Raw genomic sequence first — 26,145 nt, forward strand, 5'->3', positions numbered from 1 at the left:
GTCAAACTTATACAACTTTGTAGAAACATCAGCAATGCCAGTAGATAAAATTTGTCTAGGATCTCTTAGGTCCTTAATTACAACATCATGAGGTGAAAATTTAACGATTTTATCTTAACCTGAATGAGTTATCTGATATACAGATAGTAGGTTGCAGGATAAGGTAGGAACACATAATACATCATTAAATTGACCATTGTCTAGATGAATATTTCCAGTCCCTACAACACTAAGAGATCTATCATCACCAACATATATATTTTTGGTGTTACAATCATTTAAAGAAGAAAACATGGTTTTGTTTTTGCCCATGTGATAAGAAGCTCCAGAATCAATGAGCCACTCATGAGAATGGGAAGAAGAAGATACATTTAGTGCATAACGAGACTGAGATTCTTGACAACCACATGCAGAAAGTGCTATTACTAAAGATGAAGTTGAAGTTGAAGAGTGCTCCAAATGGATGTTATGCTTCTTCATTGCTGCTTCATAGGCTTCCATCTTCTTAAAGCATTTGGATTTTAAGTGGCCATTACGATTACAAAAGTTGCAATGTCTATTAGTCTTCTTCCCTTTGTTTTTATTTGCCTTATCATTTTGTTGAATTGATTTTTCATTTTGAGACTGAAATTGCTTAGGAATTTTGTTTGGTTTAGGACCATTCTTTTTAGAATGTTGCTTATTAGGATTCTTTGAATTTGGTTACTGTTGAGCTACTAAGACTTTCTTAGAAGAGTTTCCAGTATTAAGAAGACCAAGATGTAAGAGTTTTTCTTGTTCTTTTATTAAAGAATCACAAAAGGCATCAAAAGAGGGGGACTTGTAGGCTTGTCCTTGAGAAATAAAGGCTTCTCTAGTAGAATGGAAGGTGGAAACAAACACAGAGTAGGTTGATCCTAACTTAGTAAGAATGGAATAGATAAGGCTACCATCTTCTTTCTTAACCTTAACACCTTCCAAGAGAAGTCTAAGGGTCTTGAACTTGGACAAAAAATCTTGAATGGAAGAAAAATTATTGGAGACCAACATAAGCAACTCATTTTCGAGTTGATGGGCTCTAATTTCATTTTAAATTCCAAAAACTTTATTGAGATGTTTCATTACTTCATCAGGGGTATCAAGTTTTGCGATATGGAATCTAAGGTTTGGAGAAATAGACATCCCTATCAACCTACATGCTTGATCTTGCTTATTTTCCCATTTGGCTAGCTTATCTTCATCTTTAAGTTTAGATTCTTGGCTTGAGGCTATTCTATAAAGATTTTTACTTCTAAGTAAATCCACAATGTAGGATAACCGTTAGAAGTAGTTGGTGCTATCAAGAATAATTAAGTATATACTTTCCATTTTAAAAGAAACTGAAGTTGAAGATGTTGAAACTAAGTGTTCCAATGGAAAGATCTCGAAAAATTACGCTAATTCAAAAAAAATGGTTCTGAAAACGACTTCTAGATGAAGAAGTTATGGCTTTTTGAAGAAAAGTTGTTGAAGATGCCAAAGAACTACGTGAATGTTGGGAAGTGAATGATAATGTTATATTTAACAAAAAAAAAAAATCCCCCCTCCCTTTCCAAACTTAATCTAATTAGCTCAATTTTAAAAAAAATCACTTTATGTGACCCACTTTTATAAATAAGTGAAAGTCACTTTTACAATGGTGCTTTATTAACTACCCACTATATTGTAACTTCGGAATTATAAGTGACTCACTTTTTTTAATGGGTGATAACACTTTTACATAAAGTAACTTTAAACATAAGTTACATGTGTTTTTTGAAAAAGTAACTCAACAAAAATAAAGACTTGAACGCAAAATCTCTGTTCTCATTAACTTTGGACCAAGTGAGCTAGTTTAAAAGGTTAATAATTTTTGGAAAGGAGGAATGGGTTTTTTTCTTCTTTGCTCACTGAAGCTTTGGAGTGTATGCTTACTTGAAAAACCTCTTTTTCCCTACAAAACAAAAAAAACCACACAACCCAAAACAAACATGCAAAAGAAATCCAAGCCTTACGGCTTAAAGTTAGATTTCGCTGGAAACTAAATATTTTCCTCAATGTTTCTGATTTTCCTAGATCACACTAAGGCAAAACGGAAAAGAGCATACACATGAGAAAGTCCTTACTTTCTGTTTCTGGTTTGCCCAGATCGCACAGAGTCATGGGGCAAAGAGCATACGCAGAAATGAAAGGTATAGATCCGGTAATTAAAAAAATTATAGAGAACTATAAACCGAAATAAACAGAGATAAATAACTGTAACTGCAAATAAAGAATGTATACCTCCAGATCTTAAAAATGACATAGCTAGGGCTACCAAAAACGTTTTTGCGTGGAACAAAAGGGGTTTCTCACTGGAACAGATGCTCCTAACACAATAGAGTAGTCCTCTCGGCCAAAAAGCAATCAGAAACAATAGATCTAGGAAACGATAGTCGGATGCAATTGTACCGGCTTCAGTTTTGGATCACCAACGAATGCAGCCCTTGAATAGCTCTGATACCATGAAGGAATTTACAGTGTAAGTTCCTTAGATGGAACACCAAAGGACACCGCTCGCAAACAGATCACAGATCGGTACACCAGCATTCTTGACGTGGTTAAAACCCTCAAAGAGGGAAACAGTCCATGGCCTGAGCCAACGCGGCCACTCCAGGGAATTTATTAATGTAAAAGAAAGAAAATTTACATAAGCTTCTCTCATGAATGGTCACCTTACAGATGACCCTCCATGCTCTTTAAATAGAGATCAAAAACCAATCGTGTGTTAAGCCACGGATCAAGTGTCGGTAATACTGAGGAGAGAATGAACCGTCAGATCACTTCATGTCTAGAACATATCGTGACCGTCGGAATGTAAGTTACAAAAAGTACATAGTAAAGAAACACATTTTACTTAACTATTCACTAGACCAAGTTATACTTAACTATTTTCTATGTTTTGGAATATCCTAACAAAAGCCTTGACTATCCCAAATACCAATCCAATATCCAATCCAAGATGAGCCCAAAAAATAAATTTTGGTCAAAAGTCAAATCTGCAAATTATGGTCAAAGTCAACAGCAATAGCAGCAATCCTAACCAGTCAACTGTCAACAGTCAAGGTCCTCCAAAGAATTTGGTCAAAGAAGCAGTTGACTCAGCCGTCCAAGCTCGGTCAAATCCAAAATCTCCAACAAAATTTGGTCAAATTCAAGGCGTTGACCTGCGGAAACCCTAGCCTAGAATCTGAAGTCAATACTGGTCAAAGTGCTCTGAAAAAGTTCAGTAAACCTTCCAGTCAGCTCAGCCTTCCAAACAGATCAGAAAATCAGTCAAACAAGGTCAAATCCTCCACGGTCAATGCTGGTCAAAACAGTCCCAAACAGAAGTTAAACTCAGGCAACAGAAAATAGACTCTCGCCTTCGCACATGTGAATTCAGCTCTGCAATTCAGAAGTGTACGAACCATTAGATGAGAAGAAGATGTGTGATGAGATGCCTCCAAATTATGTCAAGTGTGGGCTATTTATATGAGTCTTTGGAGGTTGAATTTTCTTGCCCAGGCCGACTTGTACTTTTGCGAAGATGTGGGTTACACATGAAAAATAATATTTTTACTTGACCAAATTAAAATTTTCCAAGGGCTAGTAGGGTCTTATCCGGATGAGGAAGGCTTCCCAGTGGAGGGAATGTCTCACTGAGCTGCCAAATTTCGACAACTGAGTGGTCTGATAATGACCAGTGACATTGCATTTGACATAATTTTCCATAGTTTAACACTGAATTGTTTGGATTGTCAATCATGTACTTCCATTCAGTGTTAGAGTTGTCATTCAAAGCCATGGAATTTAAGCCTCTGCGTTAATCTTTTAGTCCATTGCAATGATTGGACTGGAGCTTGATAAATCTCCGTGGAGCTATCGAGCATCTGTTATCTGTTTTTTCTCTTTCATAAGAATCTGCAGGTTGTCTATAGTATATCCATTTTCATAACATTAATTTTATTTGATATTTGCATCATTCTGCCAGATCTTGCACGTTTACTGTAATGTTGAAAATGTACAATCTTCTACAGTAAAGACTACAAAATTCTTGCTACGCCAATGCCTTTGCAGTTGCCTCGGTTAAGTATTTTGTTCTTTCGGTAAAATTGATCATGAGTTGTAGAATTAATTTCTTTCTTGTTATCGGGTTTTTGTTGATCCAGGATTCGGTTAACTTGAGAGACAGCTCTCACAATGTGAAGTAAGTTGCTAGATCTAATGTCAATATTAGATTAATCTTTTGCTGTAGTTGCAAGGCAAAATATTTTGGAGGAAGATTACCTTTTATTCATCTCAATGTGGTAATGTTTTTCTTAATCAGAAATAGAGTATTAGTATCTGTTGATTGATTGCAAATCTTCTTCCACTGTCTTGTTTCATTTCTTTCTATTCATGAATGTGTTACTTTTCTGATTTTCGAGTTGAATGTCATCCTTTCAGAGAATTTTCAATTACGAACATACCAGGAGCATATAGGCGACTGATTCAAAAGCCAATCGATTTTATATGGTATGTGAAAGTAGAAGTATGATTGTGGCCGAATGTTAAATGCGTTTTGATTGAAGAGACACATGTTTAATTCTTTAATTCCTTCTCTGAAATGATAGTTGTGCCTGGAAGTTCTAGCCTCTGAGTTTATCTCTGGTTCTTGCTATTGCAATCAGGAGGGCTTTATATGAGAAGAATCTTCTAAGTTCTCACTGTTTGAAATTTAAATCTCTTACTCATATACTTGTTTTAGTTCATACGTATACAGGCGTGTCTTGTTGGGTCAAACAGGCTGTATTTTTCCTAACAAATTAAACTTTCTGATCAGGGAAATTGTCAAGTATGAGGACCCCACACAACCTTTGGTGGAAACAGATCTTGATAATATAGTTAAATGTAATAATTTAGACAACCAGATTAAACAGAAATCCTCAGATGAAAGTCCTGAGGACCATGACAAGCATTCTACGACTGTGAATTCTGAACAGCTGGTCGATGAGGACAAGCAGAATTCCATAGCTAAGGATAGCGATGAAATAAACATAAAAGCAGATTTGAAGGAAGCAAATTCTGTTATTCATTCTGCATCTGCATCTTTCACTGCTCTTCTCCTGAGCTTTACCCTACCCACTTCATGCTACGCAACAATGGCTATCCGAGAACTCTTGAAAACATCTACCTCGGTATGTTTCTGGAAAATTTTATTTGTATTGCTTTGCAATGGTTATGGTTTTCTTTGTGACAGTTTCTAGAGGGATATTAATCTGTGCATGTCACTCTCGTCATTGAGTTCTAGATTATGTTATTAATAATTATTTGTTTAATTCATGAAATTTTCTTCATATGTTGATGCGCATCATGTGGTTTTGCCGTGTTTATTGCAGACTGCTTTCCACAAGAATCTAAATGACTGAACTGATGATCGACAACTGATCTGAAATTAGTTTGCTGACATCAAGAACAGGATTTTGCACGGTTTTTGTATTATCTGTTTACCTATTAAGTTTGACTGCATATTTTTGTTGCAACGAGTAAGAAGTGGAGTACAAGTCACTTGTAATTTTGTACCACCACTTACCATAATTTTGTAGGAACTATGAAGAGAAATTGCGTTAACCTATTCATTTAAGATTCGTGCAGTCATTGCAGTTTCTCTGAAATTATTGTTTTTTTTTCTTATCGATTCACCTATGTTGTCGGGCTACTTTTCTTGGTAGTCTAAAGTAAAATTTTAACAATATCTATGGAATTACATTCAAAAATTATTATAGTATTTTATTGCATATGGATGTCGTTTGTCTTTTAGTATTAGCAATTTCATTTCAAATCATTCTTCCGGTGATGCTTAGCTTGTATCTGTTATGTACCAAATCCTTAAAATATTATAATAAGAAAGAGTAAACACAATGTACACAAGACGTGAGCATGGAGTACAACTCCAATAGAGATAAAAGTGATGATTTTTCAAGGATCTTTTAATTTGATAATTATTTCTTATGATTTCTTAAGTAAATCATTTTTGTATTCACATTCATCATAAACCAATTATGCAGAATATTTCAATAATAGATAATAAAAAAATGCCAGTGGGATCATAAAGAGACAGCCAAACAAGAGAAGTATTTTACCCTGAGAAAACCCACTTGGGCAAAAACCCAACAACTTTTTCATTAGAGAAATTATTCCGTTCATGAAGAAATAGATCTAATCCTTCTAGTAAAAACAAAATCAAACTCACCAGCAATATTACGAAGTTAAATTGTCCACAAGATGAGATAAAATGTTGCTTGAAGATTCGATCAAAACCAGTGAAATAGGTCGATATTCAGACCTGCTCCTTCCACAAAGAATCTCAAACTGTTCCCAGTGAAGATGCCCAGAAAGTCTCGGCCTGTCTGCTACACTTGTGAGGTCAAACGTGTTGAAAATTGGGGCAGCTATGGGACAAATTTCCCCATAGGAATCCAATTGGGGCAGCTATGGGACAAATTTCCCCATAGGAATCCAATAACCCCAAGGAAAGCCCATCTCACCCCAAAAGGAAATTCACAATGGGTAAAGAAATATTGTTATTATTAATGTGTGGGCACTCCTTAATGTGACAACTTTACTTGGGCACACCGTCATATAAAATAATTCATATTAATATATTTCATTATATGAAAAGGAAAATCATATTTTGTGTTTTACAAGGTTAGCCTTCCTTGAAACACCATGTCCCAAAATGACTATAGGTGGCCAATCGGAATGGCTCATTTTGAACACAACTCGCATGATCTCAGGGCACTGGAAAAGGCCAAAGGAAGTGTGGGAGGAAAGGGTATGCATTTTTTGTTCTTCTGGAAAAGTGGAAACAGAAAAACATTTCAGTTTAGAATGTGAGGCCTTCAAAGACAGCAGGGAAAGTTATGCAGATACGCTGGCAGCTAGCTCTTGGGATAATCTATTTAACGAGGGGTTTGTCGAGAAGATGGGAGCATTTATTGTGAAGCTTCACAAAAAAGGGCCGAATACATCAAGCAGATGAAGAAGCAATCTGTCCCATAGACTATCTTTAGCCTCGTGGACATTAAAATAATTTCTTTCTTTCTCGCTCACATCTTTTCCATAGCTCATTATACTCTTTTCCATAGCTCATTATACTCTGGTATTATCATTGGTTCACTCTTGCGATATGAGGCTCGATACATATACAAAATGGCTTGCTCTTGTATATGAGGCTCGATACATATACACAGTGGCTCGCTCTTGTGATTTGAGGTTGGATACGTATACATAATGGCTTGCATTGATGTACAGTGGTTCGTATATCCTCTCTGTGGCTCGTTGACTTTATATGTGGCTCGTTCTCTGGTTACAGTGGCCCGCATTATGTCGTTCGCTATATCTTTGGGGCATCACTTTTCTTTATGGATTGCATTCTACAGTGGCTCACATCTTTGGGGCATCACTTTTCTTTATGGATTGCATTCTACAGTGGCTCACACTTATTTCCATGGGTCGCAATTCTACCGAGGCTCACTATTTATATCTGTGCAGGCTCGTATCTAATCAACTGTGGCCCATGAGGTTCGCATTATTTGTTTATGGCTCACAATCTTTGTATACCAAAGTGGCTCTGGCTCGCTTTCCTTGTGGCTCACACCCTGTATTTGTATACCACAGTGGCTCTGGCTCGCTTTCCTTATGGCTCGCAAGAGTGGCTCGTATGTCTTGTAACAGTGGCTCTGATTCACACGATTATCTCTATGGATCATCTTGATATCTCTATAGTTCATAACTAAATCTTTGTGGCTCGTAATATTGATATACGAACTATGGTCAACATGACAAGTGATTTCATGGAGTTTGGCAGTAGCCAGTAACCCTATATATAGCAGTGACCATGTTGTATCACAGTAATATGGCAGTAACCTTGATAACATTGATACAGTGACCTATGTAACAGTGAGATATTGAAGGCAATAAGTAGTGGTAATAATAAGGACACCTCCGTTTCTGCAAAAGACTTATTTTCCTCAAGAGGACTTCGGTCTCCAAACTTGAAGAGGAATTCATCGTCTTCTTCATTGTAAGTTTGCCATGTCAACAAACTTGTTCTATCAATGTGTGCTTTCTTTAAGTATATGTTAGTGACAGTGATCCTCCATACTAAAACTTAGAAACGTTGTTTGAAGTCAACATGGCTCGTCACCAGGATTGAAAGGTGAGAAATCTGATCAAGATCAATAATATAGGAGAGAGACAAATATACTTTAAAGAAATCTAAAAAATAAAATTAACCCAAGTAAAGGCCCAAAAAAACAAAATTTAAAATATAAATATAAATATATAATATTAATAATAATATAAATATAATATTAGTAATATATTCATTATAATATTTATCTATATATTATTAAATTAATTATTATTATTACTTTAGTTAGGTATTTCCCTATTTAATAATTATTTTGAACATATAGTTATAACCTTTGGTATTACCGGTTATAGTTTCTTATTATTTTATATATTACTGATGTGTATTATATATTTTTATTTTTATTATTAATTTAGGTTTTTTTTTTTTTTTCTTTTAGTTTTAGGTTAATTTTATTTTTTTAGATTTTTTTAACTTTCATCAATATCGTAATATATATCTATCTCTCCTATTTATATTATTGATCTTGATCGGGTTTCTCTCTTTCAATCTTGATGATGAGCCACACTCTCTTTCAATCTTGATGATGAGCCACACTTATTGGCTCGAAACTTCAGTTCTAAAAACTTAGTGTGATGAATCTAATTTTTTTGAGCAAAATGATTCACATCAGCGAAGTCGTAACTCTAAGACAATGATCATTTTCCTTATTTTGAATTTTGATTGCCTTGATGTGCAAAGAATAGACTCTTGGACCACATCAGAGAAGTCTTAACTCTAACACAATAATAATTCTCCTTATTTTGAATTTTGATTGCCTTGATGTGCAAAGAATAGACTCTGGGACTGGGCATCCATATTTCATATTCACAAAACAAGTCCCATCCTTTACTTTTTACTGATCCAAATACCCTAGCATCAACAATCAATATTAGTAGCATATGCAATGCATCTTCTAAGGCCTTTACTTAGTAGTGCAAGGTTCATGACAACAAATGGCATCAATACTTTAAGAACTCGTAGGTTCAAAACAACATCGTACTTCTGAACACATTCTGATATACAATGCAACATCTTTAAAGAAAACACAAGTTCGTTATATCATACTTCAAATGTTCAACACGTGTATAGATCACATATTTTCCTTTAACTGGCCTTTCGTGCTTTGAGAAATAATCTTTGTTTGATTTATAAGGCTATAAAATGATCATTGCTATATTTATTTCTATATTATTACATTATTATATTAATTATTATTATTACTTTAATTTAGGTCTTTCCTTATTTAATAATTATTTTGAAAATATAGATATAACCTTTGGTATTTATGGTTATAGTCTCGTATTATTTTATATATTATTATTCTATTATATTAATGATGTTTATTATATATATTAATATTTTTATTATTAATTTTGTTTCTTTTTCTTTATTCTTGGGTTAATTTTCTTTTTTAGATTTCTTTAGCATTCATCTATATCTTAACTTATATCTATCTCTCTCCATTTATACTATTGATCTTGATTGGATTTCTCAACTTTCAATCCTGATGACGAGCCACACTTGTTGGCTCGAAACATCGATTCTCAAAACTCAGTGTGATGGATCTGAAAAGATTAAGAAAAATGATTAACATCAGAGAACTTAGTCTCAACTCTGAGACAGTGACCATTTTCTTTGTTTCGAATTTTGACTGCCTTGATGTGTAAAGAATAGACTCCAGTAGTGAGCATCCATATTTCGTATTCACAAAATAGGTCCCATCCTTTAGTACCCAAATACCCTAGCATCTATTAGCACTCAGAAAGTTTGTCTTGGTTGTGGGAGAGAAGTTTTCAAAGTAAGATTTTCACTCCAACTTGTAGATTGAAGGCTAGCCCCTTCAATCCAGAGAGGGCTCTCTCTTACTTTCACACGGTGGCTAGATCTTTTGAATAGGTTGTGTTGATGTAGGGCTTGGTTGGGTGATGGAGTCAAATAGCTAGGGTTTTTAGGGTAAGATGCTGGTTGTTGAATTAGGATTGATAAAGGCAAGGTGGATAGCAGATCTTAGATCTTTGCCATTTGTTGTAGATGAGTGAAAAAAAAGTGTTAAAATTGGAAACTAGGGTCAAATTCCACCTTGGGACAGCGCATATGATGGAGATGATTATTGCATTGGATTCCTCTTTTCAAGAGGTCCAAGATTGATTCAAAGATCATCTCATTCGGACAAGTAGAAGTGTGATTTTGAATTTATTCTCTCACATGTACAAATTGTTCAGGTCAACCTCAACTTAATGCAGGTTCAAGAAGCCCAATGGATGTGTCTCTTCACCCACAACAAAGTGTATAAATAGAAGAGACCTCACACCTCATTTGGACATCATTCACTTGCACATCATTCTCTCTCTTCATCAGATTGGTTTGTACAACTTGAGCATCTTCTCTCTCTTTCTCTCTCTCTCACATGCGGCTAAGAGGACAAATATTTTGGGCTAAAACAAAATCGAAATTTCAGACTATTGACCAGCGTTGTTATGCTCTTAATCTTGCAAGACGATACCAGAATACCAAATATGCGAAAAAAATATACCCAGAACATAGAATAAGAGCAATAACAACAAGTATTTTATTATTCAGAAATCAAAGTTCACTTGCCTCTTCGAGGGGGCAACCTCCAATAGAGCTGAGCTCGATTACAAAATAAGACACGATGCTCCTCGCAGGGAGTCTCTATCCTTTATATAGGATTCATACATGCAATACCATGGGGCAGTACCATGGTTCTTATTAATGCCATCTATCTAATACCATGGCCCATTTGCAACTAACGGTGGTCTTGTCATTAAATGCGGGTTAACCACTTACAATTATTAATATGGGCTTTATTAACTCTTTACTTAACTATAATTATGACTCGATCCTATTACATAAATAAGGGAGAGTCAGGGTGGGACTCTAACATGCCCTCCCCCATAAGAATAGCCTTGTCCTCAAGGCTGAAGCTACGGAAACTGCTGAAGAATAGTGGTTGGTTCCCAGGTTGCATCTTAAGGAGAGGTGTCTTTCCACTTGAAAAGGAGTTCCTTGATCATGCGGCCACGCAGGTGCCGTTCTCGTGTATCTAGGACCTATTCAAGTTAGAGCCAGATTGACCTTTCTTCATCCAGTTCAGGTAGATTGGTTTGAATTCTGCAATTGTTCCCAATCACTTTCTTGAGGCATGAGACATGGAAAACTGGATGGATTTTTGCGGTGGCTGGCAAAGCTAGCTTGTAGGCCACTTTTCCAATGCGTTGAAGTACTTGATATGGTCCGTAGAATTTTGGAGATAGCTTCTGACAACCCTTGTCTTTGAGTGATGTTTGCTTATATGGTTGCAGCCTTAAAAATACCTGATCCCCTTCTTGAAATTAGCGTTCTGAGCGATGCTGATCTACCTGTTGCTTCATGCGGTTTTGAGCTTGATGAAGATTCTCTCTAAGATGGGCGATCATGCTTGTGTGGTTCTGTAGGAGTTGATCCACTGCTTGTACCTTCGAGCACCCCTTGATATAAGAAGTAGGGGAAGGAGGGAGTTGACCATAAACTGCTTCATAAGGAGTAATTTTGGTGGTGGCATGATAGTTGGTGTTATACCACCATTCAGCTAGAGGTAACCACTGTACCCAGAGATGTTGTTTTTCTGAAGTGAAACACCTAAGGTAGGTTTCCAGACATTTGTTGACTGCTTCAGTTTGACCATCAGTTTGTGGATGATAGGAAGTACTGAGTTTTAGTTGGGTACCTTGTAGCTGGAATAGTTCCTGCCAAAAATTACTGGTGAACACCGGGTCACAATCAGACACAATGTAAGTGGGCATGCCATGCAATTTGAAGATCTGATCCATGAAAGATTGAGCAACCAAAGTCGGTGTAAAAGAGTGGGGTAGGGCGCAAAAAATGAGCATACTTAGAAACTCTGTCCACAACCACCATGATGACTGACTTGTTTTCTGACTTTGGAAGACCTGTAATGAAATCCATAGAAACCTCTGTCCATATTGATGCCGGGATGGGCAATGGTTGTAATGTGCCTGGTGCTTTGACTGTCTCTCCTTTGTTGCGCTGACAAACGTCACATTCAGCGACAAAAGTAAGAATGTCCTTTTTCATTCCTATCCAAAAAAATGATCTTTGAGTGCGAGCATACATCTTCTAAAATCCTGAATGTCCTACAGTGGGAGATGAGTGCAACTCCGCCAAAATGCGGCTTTTGAGGGTGGATGTTGGTGATATTACAACTCTGTCCTTGTAGCAAAGAATCTCATCCTACCACGAGTAACCCTCGGTGGAATTTGGATCCGCCTGCAATTGAGTAATGAGTTGGGAGAGCCAGAGATGTGAAAACCATTCCTTGCGAGCCTCTTCAAAAGTTCAATCCATTCTGGAATGGGAAGGGAAATTATGAGCAAGGTAGTTTCCTCCTCAAATTGGCGAGATAATGCATCTGCTACAATATTTTCGCGCCCTTTCTTGTAAATTATCTCATAATCATATCCCAGCATTTTGGCGAGCCATTTATTTTGTTGTGGTGAGGATAGGCGTTGCTCCAAAAAATATTTAAGGCTTTGATGGTCTATGCGGATTTGGAAGCGTCGCCCCAATAAGTAAGGTCGCTAGGTATCTACTGCATGTAAGATGGCCATCATCTCCTTCTCATAGGTAGATTGTCCCAGATTCTTTCCACTTAGTTGTTGGCTTGTGAAGGCCAATGGTCGACATTCCTGCATTAAGACCGCCCCAATACCCATACACGAAGCATCACATTCAATGACAAAAGATTTGGTGTAGTCAGGTAGTGCTAAGACTGGAGTGGAACACATGGCATTTTTGAGAGCTATAAAGGCGTATTGTGCTTCATCATTCCAGAGGAATGAATTTTTCCTGAGGAGTTGAGTGAGGGGCCTCGCAATGCGACCATAATTGTGGACAAATTTGCGATAGTAGCCCGTGAGACCCAAACATACTCTCAAGCTCTTCAAGGTCTTAGGTTGAGGCCAATCCTGCATTGCCTAGATCTTTTTTGGGGTCCACCCTGACACCTTCACACCCCACAATGTGTTCCAAATACTCAACTTCTTCCATGCCAAAAGAACACTTAGACATCTTAACAAACAATTTATGCTCGTAGAGCAGTTGCAAGAGGAGATCTACATGCTGAAGATGTGCGGCCCATGTGCGACTGTAGATGAGGATGTCATTGAAGAAAACAAGGACAAATTTTCTGAGATATGGTTTGAGCAGGTGGTTCATAAGGCTCTGAAAAGTGGATGGGGCATTACAAAGATCGAATGGCATGACCAGGAACTCATAATGGCCTTCATGAGTTCTGAAAGCAGTGTTTGGAATGTCGACTTCTTTCATGTGAATTTGGTGGTAGCCTGAGCGAAGCTCAAGCTTAGTGAAGAATTGAGCCCCATTTAGTTCATCCAGCAAATCATCAACAACTGGGATGGGAAATTTATCTTTGACTGTCAACTTATTGAGGGCCCTAAAGTCTAGACACATATGCCATTCCCCATTTTTCTTGAGCACCATGACCACCGGTGATGAATAAGGACTAATATTAGGACAAATGACGCCTGCTTCCAAAAATTCCTTGATTATTTTTTCTATTTCATTCCTTTGGGCGAACAAATATCTATATGGGTGCACATTTGGTGGTTGTGCCCCTGGGACCAAAGTGATGCTATGATCATGTTCCCCTCTCGAGTGTGGAAGCTCATGAGGCTTGTCAAATACCAGCTGATGGGTATTTAAGATCTGTTGCATCTCAGGATGAATCGGAAGAGAATTGGGTTCGCAGGCCTGGATGGCATTAAATTGAGCTATAACTCCATGATGGCCCTTTTCCAACAATTTTTCCATCCGATGTGAGCTGATCATAGAGGGAGATCCCGCTTGGAGTCCACGGAGGGTATGTGTGTGGTTGTTCTACTTAAAGCTCATATATAACTCCTAGAAATCCATTGTGATTGGGCCAAGTGTGCGAAGCCATTCAGCACCTAGGACAATGTCGCACCCTCCCATGTGTATGGAAAACATGTGGGTTTTTAACTGATAATCCCCCATTTGAAGTTTGACATTTTCACAGCGGCCTTCACATTTCATTGTGCCCCCATCAGCAATTTGGACTTGGAAGTTAGAAATTGCTCGTAAAAAACAATGCACTGCTTCCGCGACTCTTTGATGGATAAAATTATGTGTACTTCCACTATCAATCAAGACTACTACTGGGCGATGCTTAATAAAACCTCTGATTTTGAGAGTTTGAGGCGAAGAAATCCCTGCCAAAGCATGTAGCGAAATAACTGGCTCTTCAGGTACATTGTCCTTCTGGTTGTCCTCTTCTTCCTCCTCTGGTTCCTCAAGTGGTGGGGCTTCCTCCGATGAGTTGTAATCAGTAGCATCAATTTGAAAAAATTTGGGCTCTTTGCATTTATGCTCGGGGGAGTATTTTTCATCACAATAGTAACATAATCCTTGCTTTCTTATTTCCGCCATTTCTGCAGGTGACACCTTTTGAACCTTGAGTGTTTGGGTAGTGCTATGAGCTTGTGGGGGGCGACCCTTGGCAGTTAAATTTGGGCGATTGGACTGGGCCACTAACACTCATTCTACTTCACGAGCTATCTTGCAAGCCTCCAGCCATGAGGGAGGGTGGTGCAGTTGGACGTGGGCTTGTATGGCCTCTTTAAGACCACTGATAAAACATTCCGTGTAGAACGCATCTTGTAGACCTAAAGTGCGGAAAGCTAAGGCTTTAAAGGTTGTAATATATTCATCCACTGTTCCAGTCTGACGGAGCTTAGTGATACGACCCAAAAAAGCAGAGTCATGGTCAAAGCCATCCATAAGAGTTTTTTTGGATGTGTCCCAAGTCAAGGGCCTTCCATAGCAACGTTGATGCCATTGCCACCATTGCCATATTTCATTGTCCAAGTACATGATCCCCACACTAAGCTGAGTGGCATTATCTAAGATGTAATTCAGATTAAAATATTGCTCCATTTATGCTATCCATGCTGCGGGATGAGAGCCATCAAATTTATGCATGTCCAGCTTGGGTGGTCGCAGACAGGATTGTTGGTGGGTGCCCCAGAGGTGAAGAGAGTGGCTAGACTCACCCTCACTGTGTTCATTGCCAATATATGGCTCCTCGCGGGCTTCCGCCTTGCCCATAAAGAGTGTTGTAGTTAATTTCGTCAGTTGATCTTGGATTTCTTTCAAGGATGCTTCAAGTTTGTCCATCCTTTCATTCACCATAGCTTGATTTCTAGTTTCTACCATGCACCGAGCCGATTTACTTGAAATTTGGGACCGCCCGATTTTTTTTTTGGCACTAACAATTGAATGGTACCACCTTGCTCAGCTCATCGTCTTGATTCTTATGGGCTAAGTCACCAATAAGCGCCCCCGAGGGGTCTCAGACTTTTTTTTTAACTCCTAACGGAGCTTTACTCCTTGCTTAGGAAAACTGCAGTCGTCGAATCCCCGAAATGTCGATGCTACCAAAAGTCCTGCGAAAATCACGCCGAGGTATAGGAACCCACACAACTACTCAGATCTAGATGGTGGATGGATCTGAATGGCAGAACTGATTGTTGTTGTGGATCTGAGAGATCTGGATGGCTGATCTGATAGATCTGAACTGCGAAACTGATCGTTGTTGCGGCGGCAAAAACCCCACTTGCGAGATCTAATTTAGCAAAGATTATGTATGATCCAGAGAGAGATCAGGGAACTATGGTCTCCAGGAGTGTCAGGTGCTATAGATCGCAATATACATAAGGGTCTGACAGTAGTACTCGGCCCAATTTGTTAGGGCACTAACCGAGGAGGATCAGCCGTACCCTTAGCCGTACAACTCGACTACCCTATCGTACGGGCGAGTAATCTCTCTGAGCACTGTTCTCGATGTACGGTAGTAGTAAGACGGCCGACGGTTTATCTATGGCGAGGTTTCAAGGGAGCTAGGGGGCTTCTAATATACCCAGAAGGTACTTGGAAGACAGTCCGTGCGCGGTTCTATCTAATGCGCTACTACTCGAAGGGGTACCCACAGGGGTTACAAGGGAGTCCAACAAGCATGACCACCTCTTGTGTTTCCTGTGTGCATGCCTCCCCAAATCCGTAGGTTTATGCACTCAATGACAGATCCCGTGGTTGAAAGACGCTGGAACACATCTCTAGCCAAAAAAAAAATTGCTAAAAAATGGAGATCCCATTGGCCCTGGAAAGCGCTCTGATACCACTTGTTATGCTCTTAATCCTGCAAGACGATACCAGAATACCAAATATGCAAAAAAATATACCCAGAACATAGAACAAGAGCAATAACAGTAAGTATTTTATTATTCAGAAAGCAAAGTTCATTTGCCTCTTCTAGGGGGCAACCTCCAATAGAGCTGAGCTCGATTACAAAATAAAACACGATGTTTCTCGCAGGGAGTCTCTATCCTTTATATAGGATTCATACATGCAATACCATGGTTCTTATTAATACCATCTATCTAATACCATGGCCCATTTGCAACTAACTGTGGTCTCGTCATTAAATGCGGGTTAACCACTTACAATTATTAATATGGGCTTTATTGACTCTTTACTTAACTATAACTATGACTCGATCTTATTACATAAATAAGGGGGTTAGGGTGGGACCCTAATAAGCATTGACCAACGTTGATTGAGGTTATTTTCATTGAATTTGACTATGGTTTTAAGGGCAGAATTTCGCTTTCTTGAGGCCCCATTGATTGGCACGAAAATCAAGAAGTTTGGCATTGTTTGACCTATGTTGACCGCAAGCCTGTTTGGCCACAGCACTGATTGTTGTTTGATTGAGTTTGACCAAAGTTTGTGGGATTGTTTTGGGTTGACTTTGACCTTTGTTAAATGCTGAATTGCACTGCCTTTGACTGAGCTTCAAAGGAGGTATTTTGCTACTGATTTGACCAGCGTTGACTTTTTGGTTAGGGCTGAAATTTGACTACAGAATTTAATAAGGTTGATTTGATTTTGTTTTGGGCTAGTCTATTTGACTTTTGTACTCTCTCTCTCTCTCTTTGTTGAACTATTGAATAATAAGAAGAAGATTTGATCAAAGGGGCTTCCCCACATTGGGGTTTTTCTTTGGCATTTGCCAAATTTGGTGTTCTCTTGTCTTGGCTTGTCTTCTGCATTTGTGTTTATGTTCTATCTGCATTTATTGTCAATGTGATTAATGGTATATATAGGGAACAATCGAGCATGGACTATTGTACACCAGAGGCAATGACATCAGACTGAGTGGGTTCACTGACGCAGATTGGGTTGGAATTTCAGTAGATCGAAAAAGTACCATTGGGTATTGTTTCAACATTGGATCGGGGATGACTTAATGGTGCAGTAGGAAACAAAAATTTGTAGCTCTGAGCTCAGCTGAAGCAGAATATATGGCCGCTAGCACAGCTTCGTGCGAAGCCATATGGCTTAGAAAATTGCTTGTGAACCTATTCAGAAGAAGGATGGATGCAACCAGGATCATGTGTGATAATCAGAGTTGCATCAAGCTCTCTGAGAATCCAATGTTTCATGATCGGTTGAAGCACATTGATATTAGGTGTCACTTTGTCAAAGACTGTGTCCAGTGAGGAGCAGTACAATTGAGCTACACTCCTACAAGAGAACAGGTGGCGGACATCCTCACCAAGGCCCTAGGAAGAACAAAGTTCGTTTATTTTAGGGAGAAGATGGGGATGGTAAAGAATCCATTTCAGTAGCAGAAATGGATAAGTATCAAGTGATGCAGTGCAACAGTTAGCAGTAGCAATGTTATGGGTAACATGATGCAACAGATTGAGAGAGAGTTGTAGTATAGATGTAGTAGTCGAAGTAGCAGTGTCATGGGCAATCGTACAGGAAGCAACAGTGCAGATGATGTAAGGCAACAAGGTAGACATCAACACAGGTACCAGTGTGGAGGATCAATGTGATGTTTCCAGTGATGAAGCATTATTAGAGCACATTCCTCGCTAAGAGGGAGTGTTGATTTGTGGTAACATCGGACATGATCTAGCCATGAAAATTGGTGGAGAGGCTAAGGCACATGAGATCTCCAAGACCCAGAAATCATTTTGAGAAATTCCATCCGAATGAGGAGTTATTAAAATAATTAATATTTTTAATGGGTTCCTAAGTCTAAACTTAGGAAAATAAAAATATTAATGGGTATTAATAAAGATAAGGATGGGAAGCTTCTAAGAGACAAGGAGCAAGTTTGTTTTAATCTTAGCCGTTGATTAGAGACTTAATCTCGGTCGTTGATTTGTCAACATGAAAAGTATAAGAGAAGACTTGAGGGTCATTTGGAGATACACCAGCAGATACTCAGTATCTCAAGGGAAATTGATTCTCAAAGAGAAGGAAATCGATTTCAGAGGGAGAGTTGGAGGGTGGAGGAAGAGGGGGGATTAGTAACACTCAGGGAGCTCAGAAGAAGTGACGCAAGGACTCTAAGAGACAACGCAGAGGGAGACGCAGGTCAGAGAGACGCAGAGAGGGACTAGAGTTGCGCAGTGTGTTATGAAACCAGCTCAAGAAAAGATAGAAAAGATAGATCAACGCCTTAGAATTCAGCCTCTTCGAGGGGGCAACCTCCTTTACATTACATAAATGAACAATTCTTGGATGATACAAATGACAAAACCTCCTTTCTATATATAGGAGTCTAAGGAGTCACAATATAATCCAGCCGACCTAACAATAATAATATAAAGCCACAAAAATAACAATAGAGGGATTCTATGGGGCACATAAATAACAATATGGGGGTAATAGGGGCACAACAATATAAATAAGGGGTATAACTACAATAGTAATGGGGTAATCACTAGTATTATAGGGACCCAACATGCCCCTCTCCTTCAAAAAAGTGTTGTCCTCAACGCTTGAGTAGTTCTGGATACTTCTGCATAAAATTCTCATCCTCCCATGTGGAATCTTCAGCGGATAAGTTCTTCCACTTGATAAGATACTCTGAAATTGATCGATTTCGTAGCTATCGAGTTCTTGTTTCTGTGACTGCTTCCGGTTCCAATATAATTTTTCCTTCCTCGTCAAGTTCTGGCAATATTGTTTGAATTGGGAGCTTGTCACCTATAACCTTCTTTAAACATGAAACATGGAAAACTGGGTGCAATCGAGAAGCTGCAGGAATCTCCAATTTGTATGCCATAGTACCAATCTTTTGCAACACCTTGTACAGACCATAATATTTTGGTGATAATTTATTATCCTTCTTAGCTTGCTTTAGGGACATTTGCTTATATGGTTGTAGCCGTAGGAATACCCAATCACCTACATCGAAACTTCTTTCACTGCGATGTTGATCTGCCTGTTGTTTCATTCTATTTTGTGCCAACACGAGGTTATCCTTTAAGAGTTGGAGGACTTGTTGTTGATGTTCGATGTAATGTTCCACTGCCTGAACCTTAGAATTTTCTCTTAAATATGATGTGATGGATGGTGGTTGATACCCATAAAGTGCCATAAATGGGGTCATTTTTGTTGCTATATGGAAGGAAGTGTTATACCACCATTCAGCCAGAGGCAACCATTTAACCCATTGTGTCTGTTTATCAGATACAAAGCAACGAAGATATCCTTCCAAACATTTGTTTACTATCTCAGTTTGCCCATCAGATTGAGGATGATAAGATGAGCTATGAGCTAACTGAGTACCAAGACAAGAAAATAATTATGTCCAAAAATTTCCAATGAAAATGGGATCTCTGTCACTTACAATAATCTTTGGGTTTCCATGTAGCTTTTGAACTGTTTCCATAAATGCAGTAGAAATTGTATTGGCTTTAAATGGATGTGATAATGCACAAAAGTGTGCATACTTGGTAAGTCTGTCAACTACCACCATGATGACACTCTTTCCCTCAGACTTGGGTAAACCTGTAATAAAATCCATTGAAACCTCCTCCCAACGTTGGCTTGGAATGGATAAAGGTTGTAATAGACCCGGTGTCTTAATTGTTTCAACTTTATTTTGCTGGCAAAGCAAACATTCCGCCACAAACTTTTGAATATCTGATTTAAGGCCATCCCAAAAAAATTCCTTCTTAACCCTGTGGTAAGTTTTTAAAAATCCTGAGTGCCCTCCTAAGGGAGAAGTGTGCATTTCCATAAGAATCTTTTGTTTTATGTTAGGGTCTCACCCTAACCCCCTTATTTATGTCATGGGATCACGTCATAGTCAAGAGTCAATAAAGCCCATATTAATATTTGTAAGTGGTTAACCCGCAATTAATGATGGGACCACAGTTAGTTGCAAATGGGTCGTAGTATTAGATAGATGGTATTAATAAAACCCATGGTATTGGCCCGTGGTATTGCATGTATGAGTCATATATAAAGGATAGAGACTCCCTGCGAGGAGCATCGTGTCTTATTTTGTAATCGAGCTCTGCTCTATTGGAGGTTGCCCCCTCGAAGAGGCATGTGAACATTGCTCTTTGAATAATAAAATCATTGCTATTTTGTGTTCTGGGTATCTTTTCTTCGCATATTCTGTGTTCTGGGTATCTTTTCTTCGCATATTCTGTATCTGGGTATTATTTTGCAGGTTAAGAGCATAACAAGTGGTATCAGAGCACTTTCCAGGGCTCGGTGGGATCTCCAATTTTTAGCAAAAATTTTTTGGCTAGAGACGTGTTCCGGCGTCTTTAAACCACGGGATCTGTCGTTAAGCGCATAAACCTGCGGATTTGGGGAGGCATGCACGCAGGAAATACAAGAGGTGGTCACGTCTGTTGGACTCCCTTGTAACCCCTGTGGGTACCCCTTCGAGTAGTAGCGCATTAGACAGAACCGCGCACGGACTGTCTTCCACGTACCCTCTGGGTATATAGGAAGCCCCCTAGGCTCCCTTGAAACCTCGCCATAGATAAACCTTCGGCCGTCTTGTGGCTACAATACACCGAGAACAACACTCGGAGAGATTACTCGCCCGTACGATAGGGTAGTCGGGTTGTACGGCTAAGGGTACGGTCGATCCTCCTTAGTTAGAGCCCTGAAACATTGGGCCGAGTACTACTGTCAGACCCTTATGTATATTGCGATCTGTAGCACCTGACACTCCTCTAGACCATAGCTCCTTTTTCTATCGGGGATCACACATCAGATCCGCGTGTGCAAAGACGTGCTGCAGCAGCAGACATCAGTCCCGCAGCTCCATCAGATCCGCAGCAGCAGTTGTTCCACCATTCAAATCTCTCAGATCCACCAGATCGGAGTTGTTGTGCAGGGTTCCTATACAGGGGAATACTTTTCGCAGGACTTTTGGCAGCATTGACATTTTGAGGATTTGGCGACTGCAGTATTGATCAAGAAGGAGTAAAACTCCGTTAGGAGTTTTCCAAAAAAAAAAGAGTCTGAGATCTTCCGGGGCGCTTATTGGTGATCTAGCCCATCAGAATCAGGACGACGAGCTGAGCAAGGTGGTACCATTCAATTTATTAGTAAAAAAATTTTAGGCGGTCCCAATTTTTCATCAGGTTGGTGTATGGTAGAAACTCGCGCTCAAGCGATGGCCAATGAAAGGATGGACAAAATTGAAGACACTGTGACCTCCATCCAAACTAAGATGGACAACATCGAAGCTGAGATTCGCGGAATAAGTCTCCAGGTACAGCTAGCACTCTCGAAGGGCAAGGAGCCCGCCCACGAGGCGGCGTATAAGGGCCATGAATACCATGAGGGTGAGTCTAGCCACTCTCCTCACGTCTGGCACACCCATCCACCACCCAGTCAGCGACCTCCCAAGTTGGATATGCATAAATTTGACGGTTCTCACACGTCCGCATGGCTAGCACAAATGGAGCAGTATTTCCAATTGAATCATATCCTAGATGAGGGGACTAAGCTTATGGTGGGGACCATGTACTTGGACAATGAACGATGGCAATGGGGGGAATGGCATCAGCGTTGCAATGGAGCTTTTCAGAATTGGGCCCAATTTACCAAAGCTCTTCGAAATCGCTTTGAACAGGAAGACTCTTTTTTGGGGCGTCTCACTAAGCTCCAACAGACGGGTACAGTGGATGAATATATTACCGCTTTTGAAGCCTTAGCCTTCCGCACTAAGGGTCTCACAAATGAGTTCTACATGGAATGTTTTATCAGCGGTCTTAAAGAAGCCATCAAAGCTCAAGTTCTACTCCACCACCCTCCCACGTGGACAGAGGCTTGCCAGGTAGCTCGTAAGGTGGAACGTGCATTAACAGCCCAATCTAGCCGCCCCAACTTCCCCGCTAAAGGTCGTCCCCCACAGGCTCCCCACACGACTCAGACACTTAAGGTTCAAAAGGTGTCACCTGCGAAAATGGCCGAAAGAAGGAAGCAAGGACTATGTTACTACTGTGATGAAAAATATTCCCCGGGTCATAAATGCAAGGAGCCCAAGTTTTTTCAAATAGATGCCACTGACTACAGCTCCACCAAGGAAGATCCACCACTTGAGGAAACGGAGGCGATCGAAGAAGACAACCAAAAGGAGATTGTATCTGACGAACCAGTTATTTCGCTAAATGCGTTGGCAGGAATTTCTTCCCCTCAAACTCTCAAAATCAGGGGTTTTCTTAAACATCACCCAGTAGTAGTCTTGATTGATAGTGGAAGTACCCATAATTTCATCCATCAAAAAATCGCCGAAGCAGCGCATTGTTTTGTACGGGCAGTTTCTAACTTCCAAGTCCAAATTGCAGATGGGGGCACAATGAAATGTGAAGGCCGCTGTGAAAATGTCAAACTTCAAATGGGGGATTATCAGTTGAAAACCCACATGTTTGCCATACACATGGGGGGTTGCGACATTGTCCTAGGCGCTGAATGGCTCTGCACTCTTGGGCCAATCACAATGGATTTCCAGGAGTTATATATGAGTTTTAAGCAGAACAACTCCACACATACCCTCCGTGGACTCCAGGCGGGAGCCCCCTCTATCATCAGCGCGCATAGGATGGAAAAATTGTTAGAAAAGGGCCATCATGGAGTGGTAGCTCAATTTAATGCCATCCAGGTAATCGAAACCATGTCTCTGCCAATTCATCCTGAGATGCAACAGATTTTAAATAACCATCGGACGGTCTTTGACAAGCCTCATGAGCTTCCACCCTCGCGAGGGGAACATGATCATAGCATCACCTTGGTTCCAGGGGCCCAACCCCCAAATGTGCGGCCATACAGATATCTGTTCACCCAAAAGAATGAAATAGAAAAAATCATCAAGGAATTGTTGGAAGCAGGTGTCATTCGTCCCAGCATTAGTCCTTATTCATCCCCAGTGGTCATGGTCCTCAAGAAAGATGGGGAGTGGCGGATGTGTCCCGACTTCAGGGCCCTCAACAAGTTGACAGTCAAAGATAAATTTCCCATCCCGGTGGTTGACGATTTGCTGGACGAACTCAATGGGGCTCAATTCTTCACTAAGTTGGATCTTCGCTCCGGCTACCACCAAATTCGCATGAAGGAAGTCGACATTCCCAAGACGGCTTTCAGAACTCATGAAGGCCATTATGAGTTCCTGGTCATGCCATTTGGTCTCTGTAATGCCCCTTCTACTTTTCAGAGTCTTATGAATCACATCCTCAAACCATATCTCAGAAAATTTGTCCTTGTCTTCTTCGATGACATTCTCATCTATAGTGGCACTTGGGTGGCACATCTTCAGCATGTATATCTACTCTTGCAACTGCTCCGCAAGCATAAATTTTGTCAAGATGTCTAAGTTTTGGCATGGAAGAAGTTGAGTATTTGGGCCACATTGTGGGGCGTGAAGGTGTCAAGGTGGACCCCAAAAAGATCCAGGCAATGCAAGAATGGCCTCAACCTAAGACCTTGAAGAGCTTGAGAGGATTTTTGGGTCTCACAGGCTATTATCGTAAATTTGTCCGCAACTATGGCCACATAGCGAAGCCCCTCACTCAACTCCTAAAGAAAAATTCCTTCTTCTGGAACGAGGAAGCACAACAGGCATTTACCGCTCTCAAAAACGCCATGTGTTCCACTCCAGTCTTAGCACTACCTGACTTCACCAAATCCTTTGTCATTGAATGTGATGCTTCGGGTACAGGTATTGGGCCGGTCTTAATGCAGGAAGGGCGACCATTGGCCTTCACAAGCCAACAACTCAGTGGGAGGAATCTGGGCCAATCTACCTACGAGAAGGAAATGATGGCCATCTTACATGCAGTCGAGACCTGGCGACCTTACTTATTGGGGCGACGTTTCCAAATCCGCACAGATCATCACAGTCTTAAATACTTTTTGGAGCAACGCCTATCCTCCCCACAACAAAATAAATGGTTAGCCAAAATGCTGGGATATGATTATGAGATCATTTACAAGAAAGGGAAAGACAACAGTGTAGCAGATGCATTATCGCGCCAATTTGAGGAGGAAAGTACTCTGCTCGCAATTTCCCTTCCCATTCCAGACTGGATTGAAGAGGCTCGCAGGGAATGGTTTTCACACCCAGGGCTCTCCCAACTCATTTCTCAATTGCAGGTAGATCCTAATTCCAGCAAGGGCTACTCGTGGCAGAATGATATTCTTCGCTACAAGGACAGAGTCGTAATATCACCAACATCCACCCTCAAAAGTCGCATTTTGGCAGAATTGCACTCATCTCCCATTGCAGGACATTCGGGCTTTCAGAAGACGTATGCCCGCACCAGAAGATCATTCTTTTGGACAGGCATGAAAAAGGACATCCTTACTTTCGTAGCAGAATGTGAGGTCTGTCAATGCCACAAAGGGGAAACCGTCAACACACCAGGCACATTACAACCATTGCCCATTCCGGCATCAATTTGGACGGAGGTTTCTATGGATTTCATTACAGGTCTTCCAAAGTCAGGGAACAAGTCAGTCATCATGGTGGTTGTGGACCGACTGTCGAAGTATGCTCATTTCTGCGCCCTACCCCACCCGTTTACACCAACTTTGGTTGCTCAATCTTTCATGGATCAGATCTTCAAATTACATGGCATGCCCACTTCTATAGTGTCCGACCGCAACCCGATCTTCACCAGCAATTTTTGGCAGGAACTCTTCAGAATACAAGGCACTCAACTCAAACTCAGTACTTCATATCATCCGCAAACAGATGGTCAAACCGAAGCCGTCAACAAATGTCTAGAAACCTACCTTAGGTGTTTCACTTCAGAAAAGCAACACCTTTGGGCACAGTGGTTACCTCTGGCTGAATGGTGGTATAACACCAACTATCATGCCACCAGCAAAATGACTCCCTATGAAGCAGTTTATGGTCAACTTCTGCCTTCCCCTACTTCTTATCTCAAGGGGTGCTCCAAAGTACAAGCAGTGGATCAACTCCTACAACACCGCGCAACCATGCTCGCCCATATTCGCGAGAATCTTCATCAAGCTCAGAACCGCATGAAGCAACAGGCCGACCAACATCGCTCAGAGTGCCAATTTCAAGAAGGGGATTAGGTCTTTTTGAGGCTGCAACCATATAAGCAAACATCACTCAAAGATAAGGGTTGTCAAAAGCTCTCTCCCAAATTCTACGGACATACCAAGTACTTCAGCGCATTGGAGAAGTGGCTTACAAGTTGGCTTTGCCACCTACGGCAAAAATCCATCCAGTTTTCCATGTATCGTGCCTCAAGAAAGTGATTGGGAACAATTGCCGAGTTCAAACCAGTCTACCTGAATTGGACGAAGAAGGGTCAATCTGGCTTCAACCCGAACAGTTTCTAGACACACGAGACAAGCACCTGCGCGGCCGCATGATTAAGGAAGTCCTCGTCAAATGGAAAGACACCTCTCCGAAAGATGCAACTTGGGAACCAGCCACTATTCTTCAGCAGTTTCCGCAGCTTCAACCTTGAGGACAAGGCTAGTCTTAAGGGGGAGGGCATGTTAGGGTCCCACCCTAACCCCCTTATTTA

At 40.3% G+C, this 26,145-nt stretch overlaps 1 protein-coding gene across 1 annotated transcript in view; it reads left to right on the forward strand.

Moving 5' to 3' along the window:
* The window catches only part of LOC149211035 (multisubstrate pseudouridine synthase 7-like), a 361,532-nt gene extending 355,819 nt beyond the window's left edge, over positions 1–5,713 (forward strand). Inside the window, exons 18-21 of the mRNA XM_089396877.1 lie at positions 4,188–4,225; positions 4,465–4,533; positions 4,841–5,195; positions 5,397–5,713. Of these exons, the coding sequence (XP_089253003.1) occupies positions 4,188–4,225; positions 4,465–4,533; positions 4,841–5,195; positions 5,397–5,426 (492 nt within the window). The 3' untranslated portion in view covers positions 5,427–5,713. The remainder of the gene's footprint in view (positions 1–4,187; positions 4,226–4,464; positions 4,534–4,840; positions 5,196–5,396) is intronic.
* The last annotated feature ends 20,432 nt before the right edge of the window (positions 5,714–26,145 follow it).

Source organism: Pinus tabuliformis, chromosome 1_2 (assembly GCF_031772625.1).
Source record: "Pinus tabuliformis cultivar Carrire ecotype Pingquan chromosome 1_2, CPIR1, whole genome shotgun sequence".
In the NCBI taxonomy this organism is placed as follows: Eukaryota; Viridiplantae; Streptophyta; class Pinopsida; order Pinales; family Pinaceae; genus Pinus; species Pinus tabuliformis.